An 18,519-nucleotide genomic window follows, 5' to 3' on the forward strand; every position below is an offset into this window, starting at 1 on the left:
CTACTGATGTGACTGCTCAATGGAGAGAAGGAAATTCAATTGTAGGAAGAACACATTACAGGTATTAATTTTATAACATTAACCTTTGCTGGTTTACCATACAATGTTTTTTGTAAATACTAGAAGGAAAATAAGAGGAAACTGTATCATAGAAAGTATTTCCACTTCAACTTGTTAAGAATAGAGAAATCTCACCCAGTCAGCATGGCTCAGTGGTTGAGCATCGACCTATGAACTTTACTGCAATATTAAAAATCTGTTTTTTACATTCAATAAAATCAATGTATTGTTAAGACATTTTTGAGCTTTTATTTTTATAAAACGTTTAATTATAACTGCATATTTTTTAAAGATTTTTAATAGATAGACTTAAGATTTAATTTAGAAAAATTATGATAATTTTATCATATGAAAGAATGCTATTTTCTATTAGATTTTGCTTTTTATTGAAATAAAAAATAAAAATAATTATTTTAAAATGCCTTTCTATAAAAATGATGTTAGGGGAAAAATTTTAACCAAAGATTCTTTTTTCTGTTAGGATTCCATTTCTTAGAGAAATCAAGAGGAAAAATTGTGATTAATCTCATTTTTAATTGAATTTTCACTGCATTCTTTTTTCTTTTTTTTATTTTATACTAGAGGCCTAGTGCACAAAATTTGTGCATGGGGGAGGGAGGTCCCTCAGCCCAGCCTGCACCCTCTTCAATCCGGGACCCCTTGGGGACATCCCTCTTGCAATCCGGGTCGGCAGGCTCCTAACCACTCACCTGCCTGCCTTCCTGATCGCCCCTAACCACTCTGCCTGCTGGCCTGATCACCCCTAAAGACCCTCCCCTGCCAGCCTGATCTCCCCTAACCGCCTCTGCCTCGGCCCCCGCCACCGTGGCTTTGTCCGGAAGGACATCCAGAAGGATGTCCGGAAGATGTCCAGTCTAATTAGCATATTACCCTTTTATTAGCACTTGGGTTGCGGGAAACGAGTTAAGTCGGCTCGCGTGAATTGCGCGTACTCCGCGGGAGCCGTCTTAAACTCGGTTCATATAGATTTGCGGTGGTGCGGGAAACGTGTAAACTCGGGCCGATTGTAACTGCGTATTACCAAATATTTCATTTCAATCGAACCCATACTTCAAAAGATATAGGCATTTTAACGCGCCATCTTATATTTTGGCGGGAAATTCACCCGCAACCCAAGTGTTAGTATAGATACACTTGGAAAGCAATATCATTGCATGAATCTTTTCAAAGTAATCATTCTTGAAAAGTAAATAGGGTTTTTTTTTTTTAATACATTTTTATTGATTGCAGAGAGGAAGGGAGAGGGAGAAAGAGAAGCATCAATGATGAGAGAGAATCATTTTTTGGCTGCCCCCTTCATGCCTCCTACTGGGGATCAAGCCCGCAACCCGGACTCGTGCCTTTGACTGGAATCGAACCCGGGACCCTTCAGTCCACAGGCCAATACTCTATCCACTGAGCCAAACTGGCTAGGGCTGTAAACAGGTTTTTCATATCATCGTTGATAATGATTATTTTTCTTTTCATCTCCTGGGTTCTATTGATCTAATCCCATTCAAGAGTTTATTATATATATAGTCCTAAATTTACAGCAGCTGAATTTGGGTGTTTGAAAGTCAATTAGAATTATGCATGTAAATCTAATATTTGATATTTTAAAAAGTAAATGTGTTATCAGTATTAGTGTAATAGTTCTACCCATAATATACAGAATTTTCAGGGAAAAGTCTTAAATATTCTCAGAGAAGTTATTATATACTGTTACTATAATGATAGCAAAGGATTTGAGCAAACAGCACTAATTCCCAAAAGAAAATCTTCCCTTCTGAAATTTTTACCTGACATCTTATATTATGATCAAATAGCAATGCTCTTTTCTCTTAGGATTTAAGAGAACCATCTATTCAAAGTTCACTACTGTGGCAGATTTTTAAAAACAAGTTATTCAAATTTTAGGCTCATGAAAAGTAGTATACCTAATTTATTTATCCAGAATTAATAAACTTTTGTCTTTTTTTATTAAATTTATCCATGTGACATTGGCTAATAAGATTATGTAGGTTTCAAGTACACATTTCTATAACACACGATCTGTATATTGCATTGTATGCCCACCATCCAAAGTCAAATCATCTTTATCACCATACATTTGACCCCCATTATTCTTTACTACCCTCTGGTAACCACCCTCTGGTAACCACCATATGTTGTCTGTGAGTTTTCATTTGTTTTTCTTGTTTGTTCATTTGTTGCTTTCAGTTTATATCCCACATATGAGTGAAATCATATGGTTTTTAAGTTTTTTGGTCTGGCTTATTTTGCTAAATTCATAAACTTTTATGGAATTGCAAGTTTTGAGTTGAATTGAGCTACAGGGGTTATATCTTAAATGTTTCAACACTTTCATCCTTGTTTGACCAAAAGTGAATCTGAAGTGATGGGTCACCTTGAAGAAATAAACGGAAAGCATTTCTGAGTACTATCAGGTTACTTGTAAATATGTGTAATATAGTTTGTTTAAATCTTTTCCTTTACAAAGAGCTTATGTCATTTACTTTTAGCCTCACAACAATTCTGAGGCAGAAGTAGAAAGGATATCATTAGTGTTCCAGGGTTAATCAGGCTCATGAATGCTGATTCTTATCAGCTCTTAGGCCCAAAAAATGTAATCCAGGATACCAAGTAACTCAGACAGGAACTAGAACTGCCAATCCACATGCTTGTATTGATTTGACCAGCACATTCTTTCCATATAGTCAAGCTACAGTTGATACCCAATTAAATATGGAATCAAAATATGGGATTTAACAATGTGCAGTACTTCTGTTATTGGGGAATTGGGGTATCCCCTTCCCCACTGGATGCTGGAGGTGGAGTCCTTACGATATCTCAAGAAAAAGAGTTTTCCGAGACTCGCACAGGAGGATGAGTGATTTTTATTTGCGTGGAATTGCATTCCTGGGTTCCCAAAGTCCCATTTCCCTTAGTCCAGTTATAGAAGAGGTGCAGCTGGGGTTTCAGTAGGGCTAAAAGCAAAGCCAGTATCCAGAGTTTCCATTCCATGTTATAGCCAGATCCACTTCAGCATCAGGCTAGTTACAGTTCATTAGTCCATTGTCTGTGAGGGTTCACAAGGCCATGGGCCATGTGGGCGAATGGAGGAAGCAGGAGTGAAAGCCCCACAAGCCAGGATCAACCAAGAGCACAAGAGGAACCAAGAGAGAGAACTTCTTCCTTCAGGGAATTAAGCATCCCCGATCTTCCTGTGCTTGCAGTGGCCACGCCCACTCTGGCCAATGACCTCTGTTCCCAGTGTGACAGTAAGCATCTTTGCTAATCCCCCAACTTTACTGGGCATGTGTCTATTCTTCCCTTTGCTGGACCCCTGAGAAGTGTAAAGTTGTAGCTTCATGGCGAAGCTGCCAAAATGACATGCCTAGAATATTTGTCCTTCCCTTTGCTCCTTTCCCATTATTAATAACTAAACTAATTACAGTGGTATCACTTCCAAACTCTATGTGTTTCAGAAGGGATAAGTGACTCATTATTCACCAGTGAATCATCAGTAACATAGTCTGTCTCAGCATATGAATACATGAATACGTGTAGGGCACACCGAACTTCTGAGTCAGCCTCATGAAGCCCTGTCACCTCTGGGCAGAGGAGCCGTGTGATTGAGTTGTAAGTGTATAGACTTTGCAGCCAAAATATCTCAGTTCAAATTCCAGCTTTACCTATTATTAGCTATCTGACATTGGGCAGGTTTCTTCTCTCTGTGCCTGGATTTCTTTATGTTTAAAATAAGGCAAATAGTAGTTTCTACTTCACCAGATTGCTATGAAGATTAAATGCATTAAAAGATGTATAGTCGCCCCAGCCGGTTTGGCTCAGTGGATAGAGTGTCAGCCTGTGGACTGAAGGGTCCCAGGTTCGATTCCAGTCAATGGCACATGCCCGGGTTGTGGGCTCCATCCCCAGTAGGGGGCGTGCAGGAGGCAGCCAATCAATGATTCGCTCTCATCATTTCTGTCTCTCTCCTCCCATCCTCTCTGAGATCAATAAAAAATTTATTTTTTTAAAAAAGATGTATAGTCTCTGGCACATAATAATCACTATAGAAGTCTTGTTAAAAATACTTAAATAGGTACTGCAACATCTCCCTCCCTTTCAGTTCTACTTTTTCTGTGCTTCCATTACTGTCTACTATTTCTCCATCATGTACCTCCCCACAAATACCTTATTGATATATTCTTTATATTAATATATTCAAGTAGGTTACAAGCCAGCCTGAGATCCATTCTGTCTCTTGAAGGAACTTTGCCTGTCTCTACTCATATCCATCATATGTTGATTTATGGTTTGAAATCTTCAGGCAACTTTAGTTTTCATTTCTAAGGAGGAATCTTACTTCTGCTCATCATGGCCTTTGCTTATCCCCAGAAGACTCCCTTCTAAATCCTGTAATTTCCATGTGCAGGCATTATAATATATATAGAAAGTTCTACTCATTTGATAACACAAAAACCAGATGCTAACTCGATATCAATATTCAATTCTAATATTTTCAGTAAGCATCTGTCACTTACAAAAAAGTTGAACTTATTTCCAAAGATCATGTTAGAATAAAATATGTCTAATCCTATTTTTTTAGAATTTCCAGATATTGCTACTATAAGAAGGTAGTGAGCTCATTACTTATCACAGTGAGTGCAAGCTTTTATAGGAACATTCAACTTGTAGATTTTATATAAAATGATTTAAAATTTCTGGTTGTTCTCTTTTTTCTTTGTGTCTTGTTTTGTTGTTACAGCTTCATCACTGGTCCAGCTGTAGTCCCAGGGTACTTCTCGGTTGATGTGAATAATGTGGTACTCGTTTTAAATGGAAGAGAAAAAGCAAAGGTCTTTTATGCCACCCAGTGGTTACTTTATGTACAAAATTTAGTACAAACTCAAAAACTCCAGCATGTTGCTGTTGTTTTGCTTGGAAATGAACATTGTAACAATGAATGGATCAACCAATTCCTCAAAAGAAATGGAGGCTTTGTGGAGCTGCTTTTCATCATATATGACAGCCCTTGGATTAATGATATGGATGTTTTTCAGTGGCCTTTAGGAGTAGCAACGTAAGTACAAAATATTAGGCATGTTTCTAGACTAAGACCTGAATTTCAGAACCAGGGCGATTGTGTTTTAGGTTTGCAATAAATATAGTTCTTTTGAGATCATTGAGGCCAGGTACAATCTTTCCCATGGGAAAAAATATGGTTTGGTCTCCTGCTTCAGCAACGATAATAATGTTTTTAAGAGTATTTTCACCTTTTATGAGGAAGGCAGATGAATTACATTTTTGTGTTTCAAAATCACAAGGCATGGGATGAATTTTTAAGTTTATCAACAGTTCCTTAAAGAGAGGTTTAGCAGAGGATGGCAGACAAACAGACCCCCTTAAAGCCATTATTGTAGAATCTCTATAATTAACAGTTTTTTAAAAAAAACCTACTTTTCTTTAAAGGTAATATTAAATCAGGAGCACACTGTACCTTTGGGCTTGGAAGCATTATACCAGTAATATGATCAGATCTGCCACTAAGACTGTTTGCACACATTTCTATTAAAAAGAAGAACTAATTAATAGCTAAGGTTTCTCAGTGTGTCATATATAAACTCTTTAAAATGGAAAACTTGCCCAGCCCATGTGGCTTAGGGTTGAGAGTTGTCCCATGAGCCAGGAGGTCACAGTTCGATTCCTGGTCAGGGCACATGAGCAGGTTGTTGGGTTGATCCCCAGTAGGAGGCATGCAGGAGGCAGCCAATCAGTGATTCTCATCATTAATGTTTCTATCCCTCTCGCCCTCTCCCTTTCTCTCTCTGAAATCAATTAAAAATAAAACAAAACATAAAAAACACTTATTTTTTTTATCTTTCTGTTAATAGAGGGGTTTTTTTATTAAAAGTAAGTTGGCTTTAAGATGAGTTGCTGCTTTACATAAACTTCCCAGTGACAGGGATTTTTGTCTTTTTTTTTTTTTTTTCACTACTTTATCTGCAGAGACTAAAACAGTGCCTGCACAAAGTAGGCACTTAGTAAATCATTGCTGAATGGATGAATTATGAAAAAGTTCACTAACATGATGTCTGAATCAAATATTTATTATACAAGATGTGGCCTTAGTCTGCTGCCTAGTTGGTACATGAATATCACCAGAGAAGCACATTAATAAGGCAGAATCCCTGGCTTACCACTACAGCATTCTGATTCAATAGATTTGGGGTAGGATCAGACAAAAAGGTTAAATTAAGTATAGCCAAGGGATGGATCTGAAAAATCTATCCCTTAAGTAGAGCCTATATTTATAAACTGTTTTGAAGCCAAAAAATATTACTTTTTCACAGTAATACTACCTAACTTATTAATACAGTATGGGATGGAATCTCTGTAATTCTGGTAATGTTGAACTAGCCCATATCTCTGTTTTAAATCAGTGGATCTCAACCAGGGGCAGTTTTACCCCCTACTCCCTACCCCAGGAGACATTTGACAATGTCTGGAAATCTTTTGGGTTGTTACAGGGGAGGGAAGAGAGGTGATACTGACATCTGGTGAACAGAGAGAGGCCAGGGATGTATCCTACAATGTAGAAGACAGCTTCCGCGACAAATACCTTAATTGTCTGGCCCCAAGTGGCGGAAATGCTGAGGTTGAGAAACCTGTTGTAGACTGTTATATAAAGCTTTGCTCTTACATGAAGGTTATATTTCAGGTACACAATTTGATTTCTGTTACTTCCAAATGCCCATAAAAATGGGCCAATTGCAATAGGTCTCTCCTGTATGGCGCACAAGTTTTTTTGTGTGTTTTTTGTTTTGTTTTGTTTTGTTTTGTTTTTAATCTACCTACAGCTTTCGAACTGGGAGCTCTTTGCTCTAGCAATATGTATGCTATCACTTGGCTAAAGCACTCATTAAATCATGATCATTATAAATATAAAAGATTATTTATACTTATAAGGTCTTGAATTCAACCTGCCTTACAGCTACAGATGTGTAATAGAAGTTGAAGAATATAAAAAACAAAGCCCTTTGGCCCACGGTCTCTATTGCAATTTTGTAAAAGATTTCATTGTGAGAATCTTTTTTTTTAAGTCAGTAGATTTAAGGACTTTTCAAAAGTAAGCATGGAAAATTAACTTGTGGGTTTAGAAAGGCATTCTAAATCTCTTCTTTCTATATCATGCTAAGATGTTGGGTTATGGGAATTGTGCCATTTCTGTTGTCATATATTGTTAACTCACATGTACTTGTTTTTATAGGTACAGGAATTTCCCTGTGGTGGAGGCAAGTTGGTCAATGCTGTATAATGAAAGGCCCTACTTATGTAATTTCCTAGGAACTATTTATGAAAATTCATCCAGACAAGCACTCATGAACATTTTGAAACAAGGTGGAATTGATAAGCTCTGTTGGGTCTCAGTAAGAGAACAGTAAGTTCTGTGTTTATTTGATTCATTCATGTTGTCTCCTGTCTGAGATTTGCTTTATGTGGCAACACAGGTTTTCCAAAGAGACAGTGTTAACTCCACTTATATTTGTTTTTTCCTAGGAGATAGATTGGTAATTGAAACTATGAAGAACTTGAGTTGTATACGTTTAAAACAGGGAGAATCTCTTACAGCTATAGTTCATCTTGAAGAAGAACACTAGCAACTGTCATATGCAATGTCAATTGTTTGGGTTTCCTCAATCATATTTGGTAGTCAGACTTGACACACAGGGAATAGGGAATGTGCCAATAAGGTCTTAGGTCATCCCTGAGGTGTTCTGCAGACCGGCTCAGTGTTCCAGTATTGGCCTGGAGCACTCCTCCCTCCTCAGGAACCTGACAGCACCCAAGGACTGTTCTTCAGATCCCCAGATCTAACACAGGACCTTGCATAGAGTAGGCCAGGATAAAGGGGCAGTGGATGGATGGATGTACACATTGATTTAATAGGATTGACTTTCTTCCATTGTTTTACCTGGTAATTGTGAAACAGGTGTTCTGGAGTGAAAGAAGACATTTTGGAATTACTCACTTTGTTTTTAAAAGATCAAATAGAGTTTTACGTGTATAAAGCAGAGTCACCAGAGAATGAATGTCCTTCTAGATCTAGAAATGCATTCATTGTAGCAGATACTCTCTTCTAGAAAGCATAACTCCTAATTCCATTATTTGTGTAACCATAATATATCCATTCAGTCAACAAGCATTTATCAAGCAACTGTTTTAGCCATGAGGGATACAGCAGTGAACAAAATAGTCATAAGTGCCCTCTTAGGACTTAGATGCTTATTGGAGGACACAAACCAGTAAAATATGTGTCAAAAGATGAGAAATGCCATGTTTAAAAACAAGTTGAGCAGAGAAGCAGTGTAGAGAGGAACAGGGATCAGGAGTGGAGAATTTGCTGGTTTAGAGTGGCCAAAGAAAGCACTAGCTAGAACAGTGATGGCGAACCTATGACACGTGTGTCAGAGGTGACACGCGAACTCATTTTTTTAGTTGGTTTTTCTTTGTTAAATGGCATTTAAATGTATAAAATAAATATCAAAAATATACATCTTGTTCTACTATGGTTGCAAATACCAAAAAATTTCTATATGTGACACGGCACCAGAGTTAAGTTGGGGTTTTTCAAAATGCTGACACGCCGAGTTCAAAAGGTTCGCCATCACTGAGCTAGAAGGTTACATTTAAGCTCAGCCATGAAGAAGGTGCAGGATGAGCCTTGTGTCTGTTTGGGAGAATAGTAGTTCAGGCCAAGGGAGGGCAAATGTGAAGGGCCTAAGGCGGAACCACGCTTACCATGGTTGAGGAACAAGGGACTGTGTGCCTGGAATGGAATGAGTGAGGGCAGTGTATAATGGCAAAGTTTATGGTGGGAATAAAATTATTCTTGTAATTCTTCTCAGACCATTGGGCCAGGAGGTCAAGTAGCTGTCCTCCTTGTTTCCCATGGCTGCTTCCAGACCGTTCTCCCCTTTCCCTTCTTAAAACCTGCAATTTTGAATCTCATGCCAGCAGACAAAACCATCCATTACTTTTACTCTTTGATGTCATATTCTGACCTTTGGGTTTATCTCCTTAATTCTTTGAAGTGTTTAGTTCCTGGCACACTCTCTCTGACATTACTCCAGTCTCACTTTTGGTGACTCCCAAATCTAAATAGATGGTCCTTCCATCACCTTGGTCTTGCAGTTCCTTTACCTCATCTCCTCCATGATCTGGTCTCCACGTGACCTCAGCCATTCACTATCAAGGTCCTTTCCTAGACCTTATCCTACACATCCTGCTTCTTCTCCATGGTCTCAAGTTCCAGCATCTCTCTCGGTAACTACCATATCCTGTCAGGCCAGCTCATTCTCTGTAATAATCTCCTACAGTTTAGCTGGGACTTACAACCCATTGTTCCTACTCCCTTTTCATTGTCCTTTGCTCACCTCATACCTTTACTTTCTTCTTTACCCCACTTAAATGTCATAGTCAATCATGGTTAGATGTTGACTATGATTGTTTCTTAATTTAGCAAACCTTAACTCTGGTTAAATCTAGCTCTCTTGCCTGCACCAAACCTATCCCCATGCTACCAAACACTTGGAGGAAGCTGCCAATCAATCTCACTTTTAATACATGCCCTTGACCCTCAAGTGTCCAACAATCATCCATTTCCCTTGTCTCAGTATTCTTCCACTCTCCAAGAGAATGTTTCATAACGTGTTCTCTCTTCCAAACTACACATACCTTCTGACCCCATTGCTCATTTTACTGAGAGCATAGGAATAGTCAGGAGAGAACATCTAGCTTTTGAACTGGCCTCTCAGCTTCTACCCTGGCCCCTGTGTAGTCCATTCTCAATACAACAGCCAGATTGATTCTGATACCACACAGGTCAGGTCAGTCACCCCTCTGATCCATACCTGCAAGACAGGATTCTCTGACCTCATCCTTCCCCCAGAGCCACTCTGCTTCAGCCACCCTGGCTTCCTTGTGTTCATTGAACATGCCACAAACACGATGTCTCGTGGCCTTTATACTTTCTTTGCACTCTGTTCTCCCCCAGATATTTGCATGTTTTGCTCCTTCACCTCCAGCTCTGCTCAGGTGCCCCTGTAATGAGACATGCTCCTGATCACCTATTTCAAATCACAACACTGCCCCCTCAGAAACCCCTCCCTCACTCTGCTTCATTTTTCCTCTTAGCACTTACTAGTAACACCTTCTAAATAGCTCACTGACTTGACTTGGTTGCTACCTGTCTCTATCACTAGATCTAGATTATAAGCTCCAAGGGGCAGGAATTAGGAGGGTGAGGTAGAGAGAGAAGAACTTGACAGTCATAAAATATTGGCTGAATTAACATTCATTCAGAAATTTTATGCTGACCACTGGATTTTAAAAATGTGTAGCTGTAAACTTTTCAAATTCTTAAATATTTTTAAGAAATCTATTTGGGCAAGATTTTATTTATCTTTTCTGCCTGTCATCTCTATAATAGTTTACCATTGCCTGTAACTGACATTAAAAGGTAAAATCACCCAGTTGGTGTGGCTGAGTGAACCTAGAGGTCACTGGTTCTATTCCAGATCAGGGCACATGCCCGGGTTGTGGGCTCGATCCCCAGTAGGGGTATGCAGGAGGCAGCCTATGGGTGATGTTTCTCTCTCATCGTTGTTTTTATCTCTGTATCCCTCTCTATAAAAATCAATAAAAACTTTTTTTTAAGTAAAACCTTTTTTTTTCCACAAAAGATATGCTTAGTAAAGTGAAAACTACAGCTGTTTTTCTGATTTTCCAGGTGGCAGCCTCAGGAAACAAATGAAAGCCTTAAGAATTATCAAGAAGCTTTGCTCCAGAGTGACCTCACATTGTGCCCAGTTGGAGTAAACACGGAATGTTATAGAATATATGAGGCCTGCTCCTATGGCTCCGTTCCTGTGGTGGAAGATGTCATGACAGCTGGCAGCTGTGGAAATACATCTGTTTCCCAGAATGCTCCTCTGCAGTTACTCAAGTCCATGGGCGCTCCCTTTATCTTTATTAAGAACTGGAAGGAACTTCCTGCTGTTCTAGAAAAAGAGAAAACTATGACTTTACAAGAAAAAATTCAAAGAAGAAAAATGTTACTTCACTGGTATCAACACTTCAAAACAGAGCTAAAAACAAAATTTACTAATATTTTAGAAAGTTCATTTTTAATAAATAATAAAGGTTAACTATTAATTATCTCTTTGAGCCAAGATCTGATTTTTTAAATGATTCCTAACATTGTGTGTGTGTATTCGTGTGACTGTGTGTTTATAAATGTTCTTCAAGGTGCCCTTGTACACCTTAGGTTATGTCTGTCACGCTTGACCAAGTGCTCCCTTGCTGGGCCACTCCGAAAATGAAGCTAAAACGTTATTCAGCTCACTTTTATAAAGATGAACGATTCAGTATTTCTTAACTCTTCTCACCCATTGAACCCACTCTAGGGAGCAGCATTGGGAAGTGGAAAGACTGGGCTTTGGAGTCAGACAGCCTGAGTTAAAACCTAGCCTCTGCACCTATCTGGGGACCTCGAGGAAGCCACCTAATTGCTCTGTGTCTTGATTCCTTTCAATGTAAAATGGAGATAATGGTACCTCGTAGGGTAAGTTGTAAATGTGAAATGAAATAATATATGAAGTACCCAGTATATACAGTAAACTCTAAATAAATAGTTATTTCTGATTGATTTTCTTATTCCTTACTAGTTGGGGTTAAATTTAAATATCACATGCTCTTTTACATATTTGGGAGTAATCATATGCCATGCTGGAAATGTATGTGGACAAATCTTGTGGAGTTAGACTTTTAGATGACTCAAGTTTTGTTGGATCGTGTTGAGGTGGGTGCCTGGATGCAGAAATGGGTCATAATCCATACAAAACATGGACTGGGACAGTCAGAACCAAAAAATTAGTGCCTGAACTCTACAGAAGTTGTTGCTGAAGGCCGGAGAAAGGCTGGTCAGCTCAGAAGAGCGCTTGATGCAGAGAATGCCGGACGCCCTTGGAGAACAGTGGCTTTGATTGAGGCTGACTAGTGGTCTTTATCTTCAGGTCCTTGGGCTCCCGAGTGGATGCAGGGGAACATGGGCTCAATCTGTTCATTTGCCTGCTTTTTATTTTTCCAGAAATGCTATGGCTTCATTTCTGTGAAACCAGGGGATTAACATCATTGCAAATGAGGCTGTTTTTGTCTCCTCATTATATGAATGGCCATAGACATTCAATAGGTATACATTCCCCCAGACTTTCATGGACCCAGAGCTTACACAGGGGACTCCACATCATCAGAAGGTCTGGCAGTCTGGATATGAAGAGCCTTACCTTAACATCATATTGAAGAATCGTGGTGCCCGCCACAACCCTATTCAATTCTGAGGGAACTGTCCCTGCTAAAAACACCACAGGAGGGAACCATTTTATTCTATGTGTCTCTCCTTTTTTGGACCAACTTCAGGTGACAGCTGTGGACACTTTATTCAGGGTACCCTGTCAGTAGGCTTCCTGATGACCCTGAACATTAGTATCAAAAAATAATAACTGAGGCAGATAGCTAGTTCAAGGCCTTTGTAAACTAGAAAACACTGAGAACCTGTGAGTCAGCTGCAGGAACAGAACCTGAAAGGATGCAATAATAGAAGCTACAAGGTGGAGTTGGGCTATGAGAGGAGCAAAGATGCTAAGAACAAGCTCAAGAAGAGAATCTGCCCAGAGCTGTTGGGATGGTTCCTATGGGTTTTCAGCTCCAACACCTGTGAACTTTGAGATGCTTTTTTATTCCCCTATCGTGTATCTTCAGAATTATCTCCTTTCTTGAGCCTTCACCCTCTTTGCTCCTGGTTACTTGAGCTGACTTCTGAACCGGAAGAGCCTACCCAACGCCACAGCCAAACGCTTCATCCCGAGTCCCCAGTTTGTCTTCCATGAACAGGAGCTGCCAGGCCCAAGGTTATAACACTTCTCCTGTGAGTAGGTCAAAGAAGTCTCTCTGCTTTTCACCAACAAGACTGGATCATCTTTCTCTTTATGTGGTACTTGCTGTTGCCCGTAATTCTTTCAAAGACTGCTTTCTGCATTGATGTATTTGTTGCCAGCAAAGCCTTCGGAATGTCAAGATTATGCATGTTAATCTATTTAACTAAAACTGCATTCATTACCTTCTTCCTCCAACACACACACAAACCTATTTGCTCTCAAACCTCCTCAATCTCAGTAAATGGTGTCACTAACCGTGCTGTTTCTCAAGCTGGAATCTGTGAATTCCTGTTTCTTCCATCCCACCCCTCCAAGTAATCACCAAGTTCTGTACTTTACTGCTCTCCAAATCCATATTTGGTTTAGGCAAATTTTCTAAATAAAATAATCTTTTTCAGGTAGCAAATTACTACAGAAATAATGTCATTGAAATTAATTCCACATTTAGGAAAATATGAAATATTGTTTAGAAAACCTACCTGTGAGATATATTACTAATCTATAAAGTAATTTGAGATTGAAAGCTATATGTGGCATACAAAACTTCTGAATTATCAAATTTAATATGGTATCAGTAATTTCTAACATAGTCCTTATCACAAAAAGCAAAAACAGATGTTAACTAGACTTATTGTGGTAATTTCCCAGTATATACAAATACCAAATTATTATGTTGAACACCTAAAACTAATGTAATGTTATGTCAGGTATGCCTCAATAAAAAGAATTATTTCTACTCTAAGTCCTCCATAAATATGGGACTACTTAAATGTCTGAGAATTAGTTTTCACAAACATCACAAATTATTGTTTAGTCATTAATTTCATTTGTTACCAAGAAAACAGTAATTAAAATACCATATGAAGGGCTATAGTTATTTTATTTAAGTCAATTAGACAAAAATGTATCTTTGAGTTCAATATACTCTAGTGGCAGAATTTTCTGTAGCAAAAATACAGGTGTTTTTAAAGTTACCAATTGAAAGAAAACTGTTCTTTCTTGTAACTGGCAATCTCTGTCCCTCGGAGCCCTGCGTCTATGCTAGAAGTGAAGCTGCTGTCACGGCGCCAGCACAGGGAAATTATGGTCTGGGCTCTTCAACTGTCAGGATGTATTATTGTTGAAGTCATTTTATTACAGTGATTGTTATGTGTCTTCTTTTACTGTTAGAACTTTTTCAAAAAAAGTAGCAAATGTTGTCTGTAGCTGAATATGCTATTTAAGGTGATGGCTCCTGCCATTCTGGTGAGCTACTCGGTGTTCCTGGGTCTCTCCCGTCCCGTCATTACACTTTTTTCTCTTGCTAATTTGCTTTTCTCTTGCTGATCTGTCTCATGATGATTTAATTATCAGTCCATTCAGAAAACCTTCAGGGGTAGAGGATAATTATCCTTCCTGGCACATTATCCTTGTGGGGTCCAGAACAAGTTGTCTTAAATACCTCAATCCCTCTTTATCTCTGACCCTCACCTGCATGGGGAGTCTGACTCTCATGTGTGTGGGGTTCCCATACATATGTATGTATGTATTAAATTTGGTTGTTTTCTATTGCCAATCTGTCTCAGATCTATTTGATAATTAGATCAGCCAGAAGACCTGAGGGTAAAGGAAACTTTGGTCCTCCCGCTATATGGTAAAATTTATCTAAGTACAGTGGAACCTCGGTTCTTAAACTTAATTTGGTCGGGAAGGCTGCCCGAAAACGGAAGCATTTTTTCCCATTAGAAATCATGTAAATTAAGTTAATCCATTCCAGACCCCCCAAACGATTCCCTGTTTTAACCTTTTGTCAGGGACTAGGACATGACTACCTGCTACAAACTGCTTTTAGTTAAAACGTTTTCATACCATTCTTTGTGGTTACTTTAGGTCTCTGAGTTTGCAAGGCCTCACATAGGCCTCCCCTGAACTTGTCACAGCATGTAGCCCCTTTTCATCTGCAGATGTTTCTTACATTGACAGGATTAAAAAATTGAGAATAGTTAGTATATAAGGAAAAGACATCGTCAAGGATAAATTATCAAATTATAACAACATTTTAAAACACTTTATCGAGGGGATTTCTGTCACACAGACTTAGGAGAAGAGAAGGAAAACAAGCCAAGTTGTCTATCAAGTACTTACCTATACTAATTTATCTGTAACTGGTAGATGAGAGATGGTAGGTAGATAGATAAAATACAAGGTGGGGCAAATGTAGGTTTACAGTTGTTGAGTACCTAAGAGTTTATTCTTGTATTATTTACAACTTTATGCTGTAAAGTAGAAATAAAGAAACAAAATTTTAATTGTAATATGCAGTGGAAGATGGGCATTTGCTGTGCAATTTCAGCTTTGTCCAGGAGAGGGAGCTGCGAAACCACAAATAGTGTCATGGTTTCCTGAGTTTTTGCTGGTTATTTCTCAACTGAGGAAAGGAGGATAATAGGGAACTGGGGGGGAAAGTGCTATTGAATTTTGGATAGAGAAGTCTTCTGAGTGAGCGATTGTCTCCCACACTGCAGCAAGAATCAGGACGAAACCTTTCATTCTTAAATGAACCAGTTAGAATCCAGAATGTGTTCATTGTTTAATGAAAGATGGGTTTGTGTTTTTAAAGTTTGCACAATCAGAAACCTAAAAAGTAGGTAATTTTTGGCAAAAGAGCAGTGTTCAAGTTTCTCAGTACTTCAATAGCTTTTAAATTCTTAATGACAAAAGACAAATGTGAGTACTTATATTTTATTAAATATAATACATTCATTAGTTTCCTCCTGTAAATTTCACTTACCGTTTCTGAAGTTGAATAAGTCCTGCTTAAATACCCAGCAAGGCCTGTGGAGACCCAATGCGCACATCCTGTGCAAGTGGGTCTGCCTGCTATATTGTTTCACATTACCCAGACAATTCAAGGAAGGGGAACGACAAACAGCCAGTAAACACATGTAAACACGTTCATCCTTGCTAGTAACCAGGGAAATGCAAATTAAAATAAAAAGGAGATACCAGTTTAGATTTATCATATTGGCAAAAATTTTAAAGTATTTAGGCACCTTCATGTACAATGGAAGAGTTGAAATTGTTACCACACATCGCAGAGCAATTTAGCACATAAAATGAAGTTAATGAGGCCTATACCCTGCAGTCCAGCAATTCCATTCCGCTTACATTGAAAACCTGACTGCACACTACACTCATTATCCCAATGCGTTATCAGCCCACCACCCTGTAAGAAACTCTCACCCATGTGCATAAGGAAACAAATTTTAAAATATTCATAGCTCCCTAGCTGGTTTGGTTTAGTGGATAGAGCATCAGTCTGCAGACTGAAGGGTCCCAGATTCCATTCCAGTCAAGGGCACCCATACACAGGTTGCAGGCTCGATCTCTGGTCCCAGTCAGGGCACGTGCGGGAGGTGACCAATTGATGTTTCTCTCACTTCGATGTTTCTCTCTGTGTCTCCCCCTCCCTTCCACTCTCTCTAAAAATCAATGGAAAAATATCCTTGTGTGAGGATTAACAAAATATATATTCAGAGCAACATTGTTTATAGCAGTAAAAAATTGGAAACGACAAAAATGTCCATCAACAGGCGAATAGAAACATGAAATGTGTATAATCACTCAATAGAAAACTAATGAAACTGTACAAACTACAGGTACTTGCAGCAACATGACCAAATCTCCCAAACAAAACTTTGAGAGCAGGCAAAAAACACATCCAATGGAATTCTACATCGCAGTTAAAATGAATGAATTAAGCCTACATATCAATCTTGCATTTATTTTCTATGGCTGCTATAAAAAAAAAAATTACCAAGAACGTAATGGCTTAAAACAACACCAATTTATTACCTTTATCTGACATTTCTGGAAATCAGAAATTCAGAATGGAGTGCACCAGGCTAACCTCCACGTGTCCGCAGGGTTGTGTGCTTTCTGGAGGCTGGATGGGTGGAACCGTTTACTTGTCTTTTCCAGCTTTGAGAGGCCACTGGCCTTCCTTGGCTCCTGGCATCCTTCCTGCACCATCAATGCCACCAACATCATGCCAAGCCTTTCTCACACTGCTCTGCCTCCGCTTCTCCCCTTCTACCTCTCTCTTTAATTTAGAAGAACGCTTGTGATTGGTTACATTGGGCCTACCCACCCAGATAATGCAATGTAGCTCCCTCCTTTAAAGTAACCTCCATTCCACCTGCAACCTGAATTCCTCTCTGCCATGAAAGGTAACATAGTCACAGGTTCCAGGGATTAGGATGAGGACATCTTGGGGTGAGTGCCGGAAGCTGGTCCATCCTTGCTGCTTGACACAGTCGCTACAGGGAAGAAACATCTGCACAGCATATGTTTCAAGGGACCTGGCGTATATGGCATACTTTTCTTAATATGTTTGCTCCCCTTCTTAGCGCTATGTGTTTTAACCAAGGTCACCCCTCTGAGAAAGGTTGTTTCCCCAGGTGGGGATTTTTCCCTGGAGTTAGGGATTAACAGGACTAAGGAAGGGAATAAATCAGTAAAACCCCTTAACTAAGTGCCAGGTGGGTAGTTAATCACTTTAACTATGAACAATCATGCTTAAGCTACATAATCTTTACTTAGGATAATCTCCTTCAGTTACTTCCTTGTAGCTTAACAGAACAATAGAGTAGTGACCTTGGAATGGAGATAACAAATGCCCTAACGTTTGGAATAGAATAGATAGGATTAAAATCAACTGGTATAAATACAGATGTAGCAGGAGAATAAAGACAGAACCTAGCAACAGAATCTGGCTGGAGAACTTGACTAGAGAACCTGGCTAGGCTGCTGATCAACTGAACGCTGTCTCTGTCCACACCTTTGGGAACCCCTGGACCTGCTGGGGCTGGACCCCAACAACTGGCGCTTAGATCCTGAGCCGGAGGGACGCGGGTTACAGGGAGGCAAGATGGCAGACTTGCTGGATCTGCACGAGGCCGGCGGCGAGGATGGGGACGAGAGCATCCACAAACTGAAAGAAAAGGCGAAGAAGCGGAAGGGCCGCGGCTTTGGCTCCAAGGGCTCTCCAGCGCGGATGCAGGAGGATTACGACAGCATGGAGCAGGATGGCGACGAGCGCGGGCCGCAGCGCTCTGTTGAAGGCTGGATTCTCTTTGTCACCGGGGTCCATGAGGAAGCCACGGAGGAAGACATCCATGACAAATTCGCAGAGTATGGGGAAATAAAAAAATTCCACCTCAACCTGGACAGGCGCACGGGGTACCTGAAGGGGTATCTTCTAGTTGAGTATGAAACATACAAGGAGGCCCAGGCTGCGATGGAGGGACTCAATGGCCAGGATCTGATGGGACAGCCGATCAGCGTGGACTGGTGTTTTGTTCGGGGTCCACCCAAGGGCAAGGGGAGAGGTGGCCGGTGGCGCAGGAGGAGTCCAGACAGGAGGCGACGCTGACAGGTCCTCTGCTGCCAGGTGTTCGCTGCAGCGATTCCATGTGAC

At 39.8% G+C, this 18,519-nt stretch overlaps 1 protein-coding gene and 1 pseudogene across 1 annotated transcript; both read left to right on the top strand.

Moving 5' to 3' along the window:
• Positions 1-5: 5 nt before the first annotated feature.
• LOC102441512 (UDP-D-xylose:ribitol-5-phosphate beta1,4-xylosyltransferase) lies at positions 6-11,294 on the top strand (the record flags this gene model as incomplete). The annotated part of the gene is made up of 4 exons (XM_006108641.1): positions 6-61; positions 4,832-5,146; positions 7,334-7,504; positions 10,856-11,294. Coding segments are annotated over 4 exons (960 nt in total), but the record flags the coding sequence as incomplete, so codon positions are not given.
• A 6,676-nt stretch (positions 11,295-17,970) lies between these two features.
• Positions 17,971-18,474, top strand: LOC102441205 (annotated as a pseudogene).
• Positions 18,475-18,519: the final 45 nt, after the last annotated feature.

This window comes from Myotis lucifugus, unplaced genomic scaffold, assembly GCF_000147115.1.
Source record: "Myotis lucifugus unplaced genomic scaffold, Myoluc2.0 scaffold_2932, whole genome shotgun sequence".
Classification (NCBI taxonomy): domain Eukaryota; kingdom Metazoa; phylum Chordata; class Mammalia; order Chiroptera; family Vespertilionidae; genus Myotis; species Myotis lucifugus.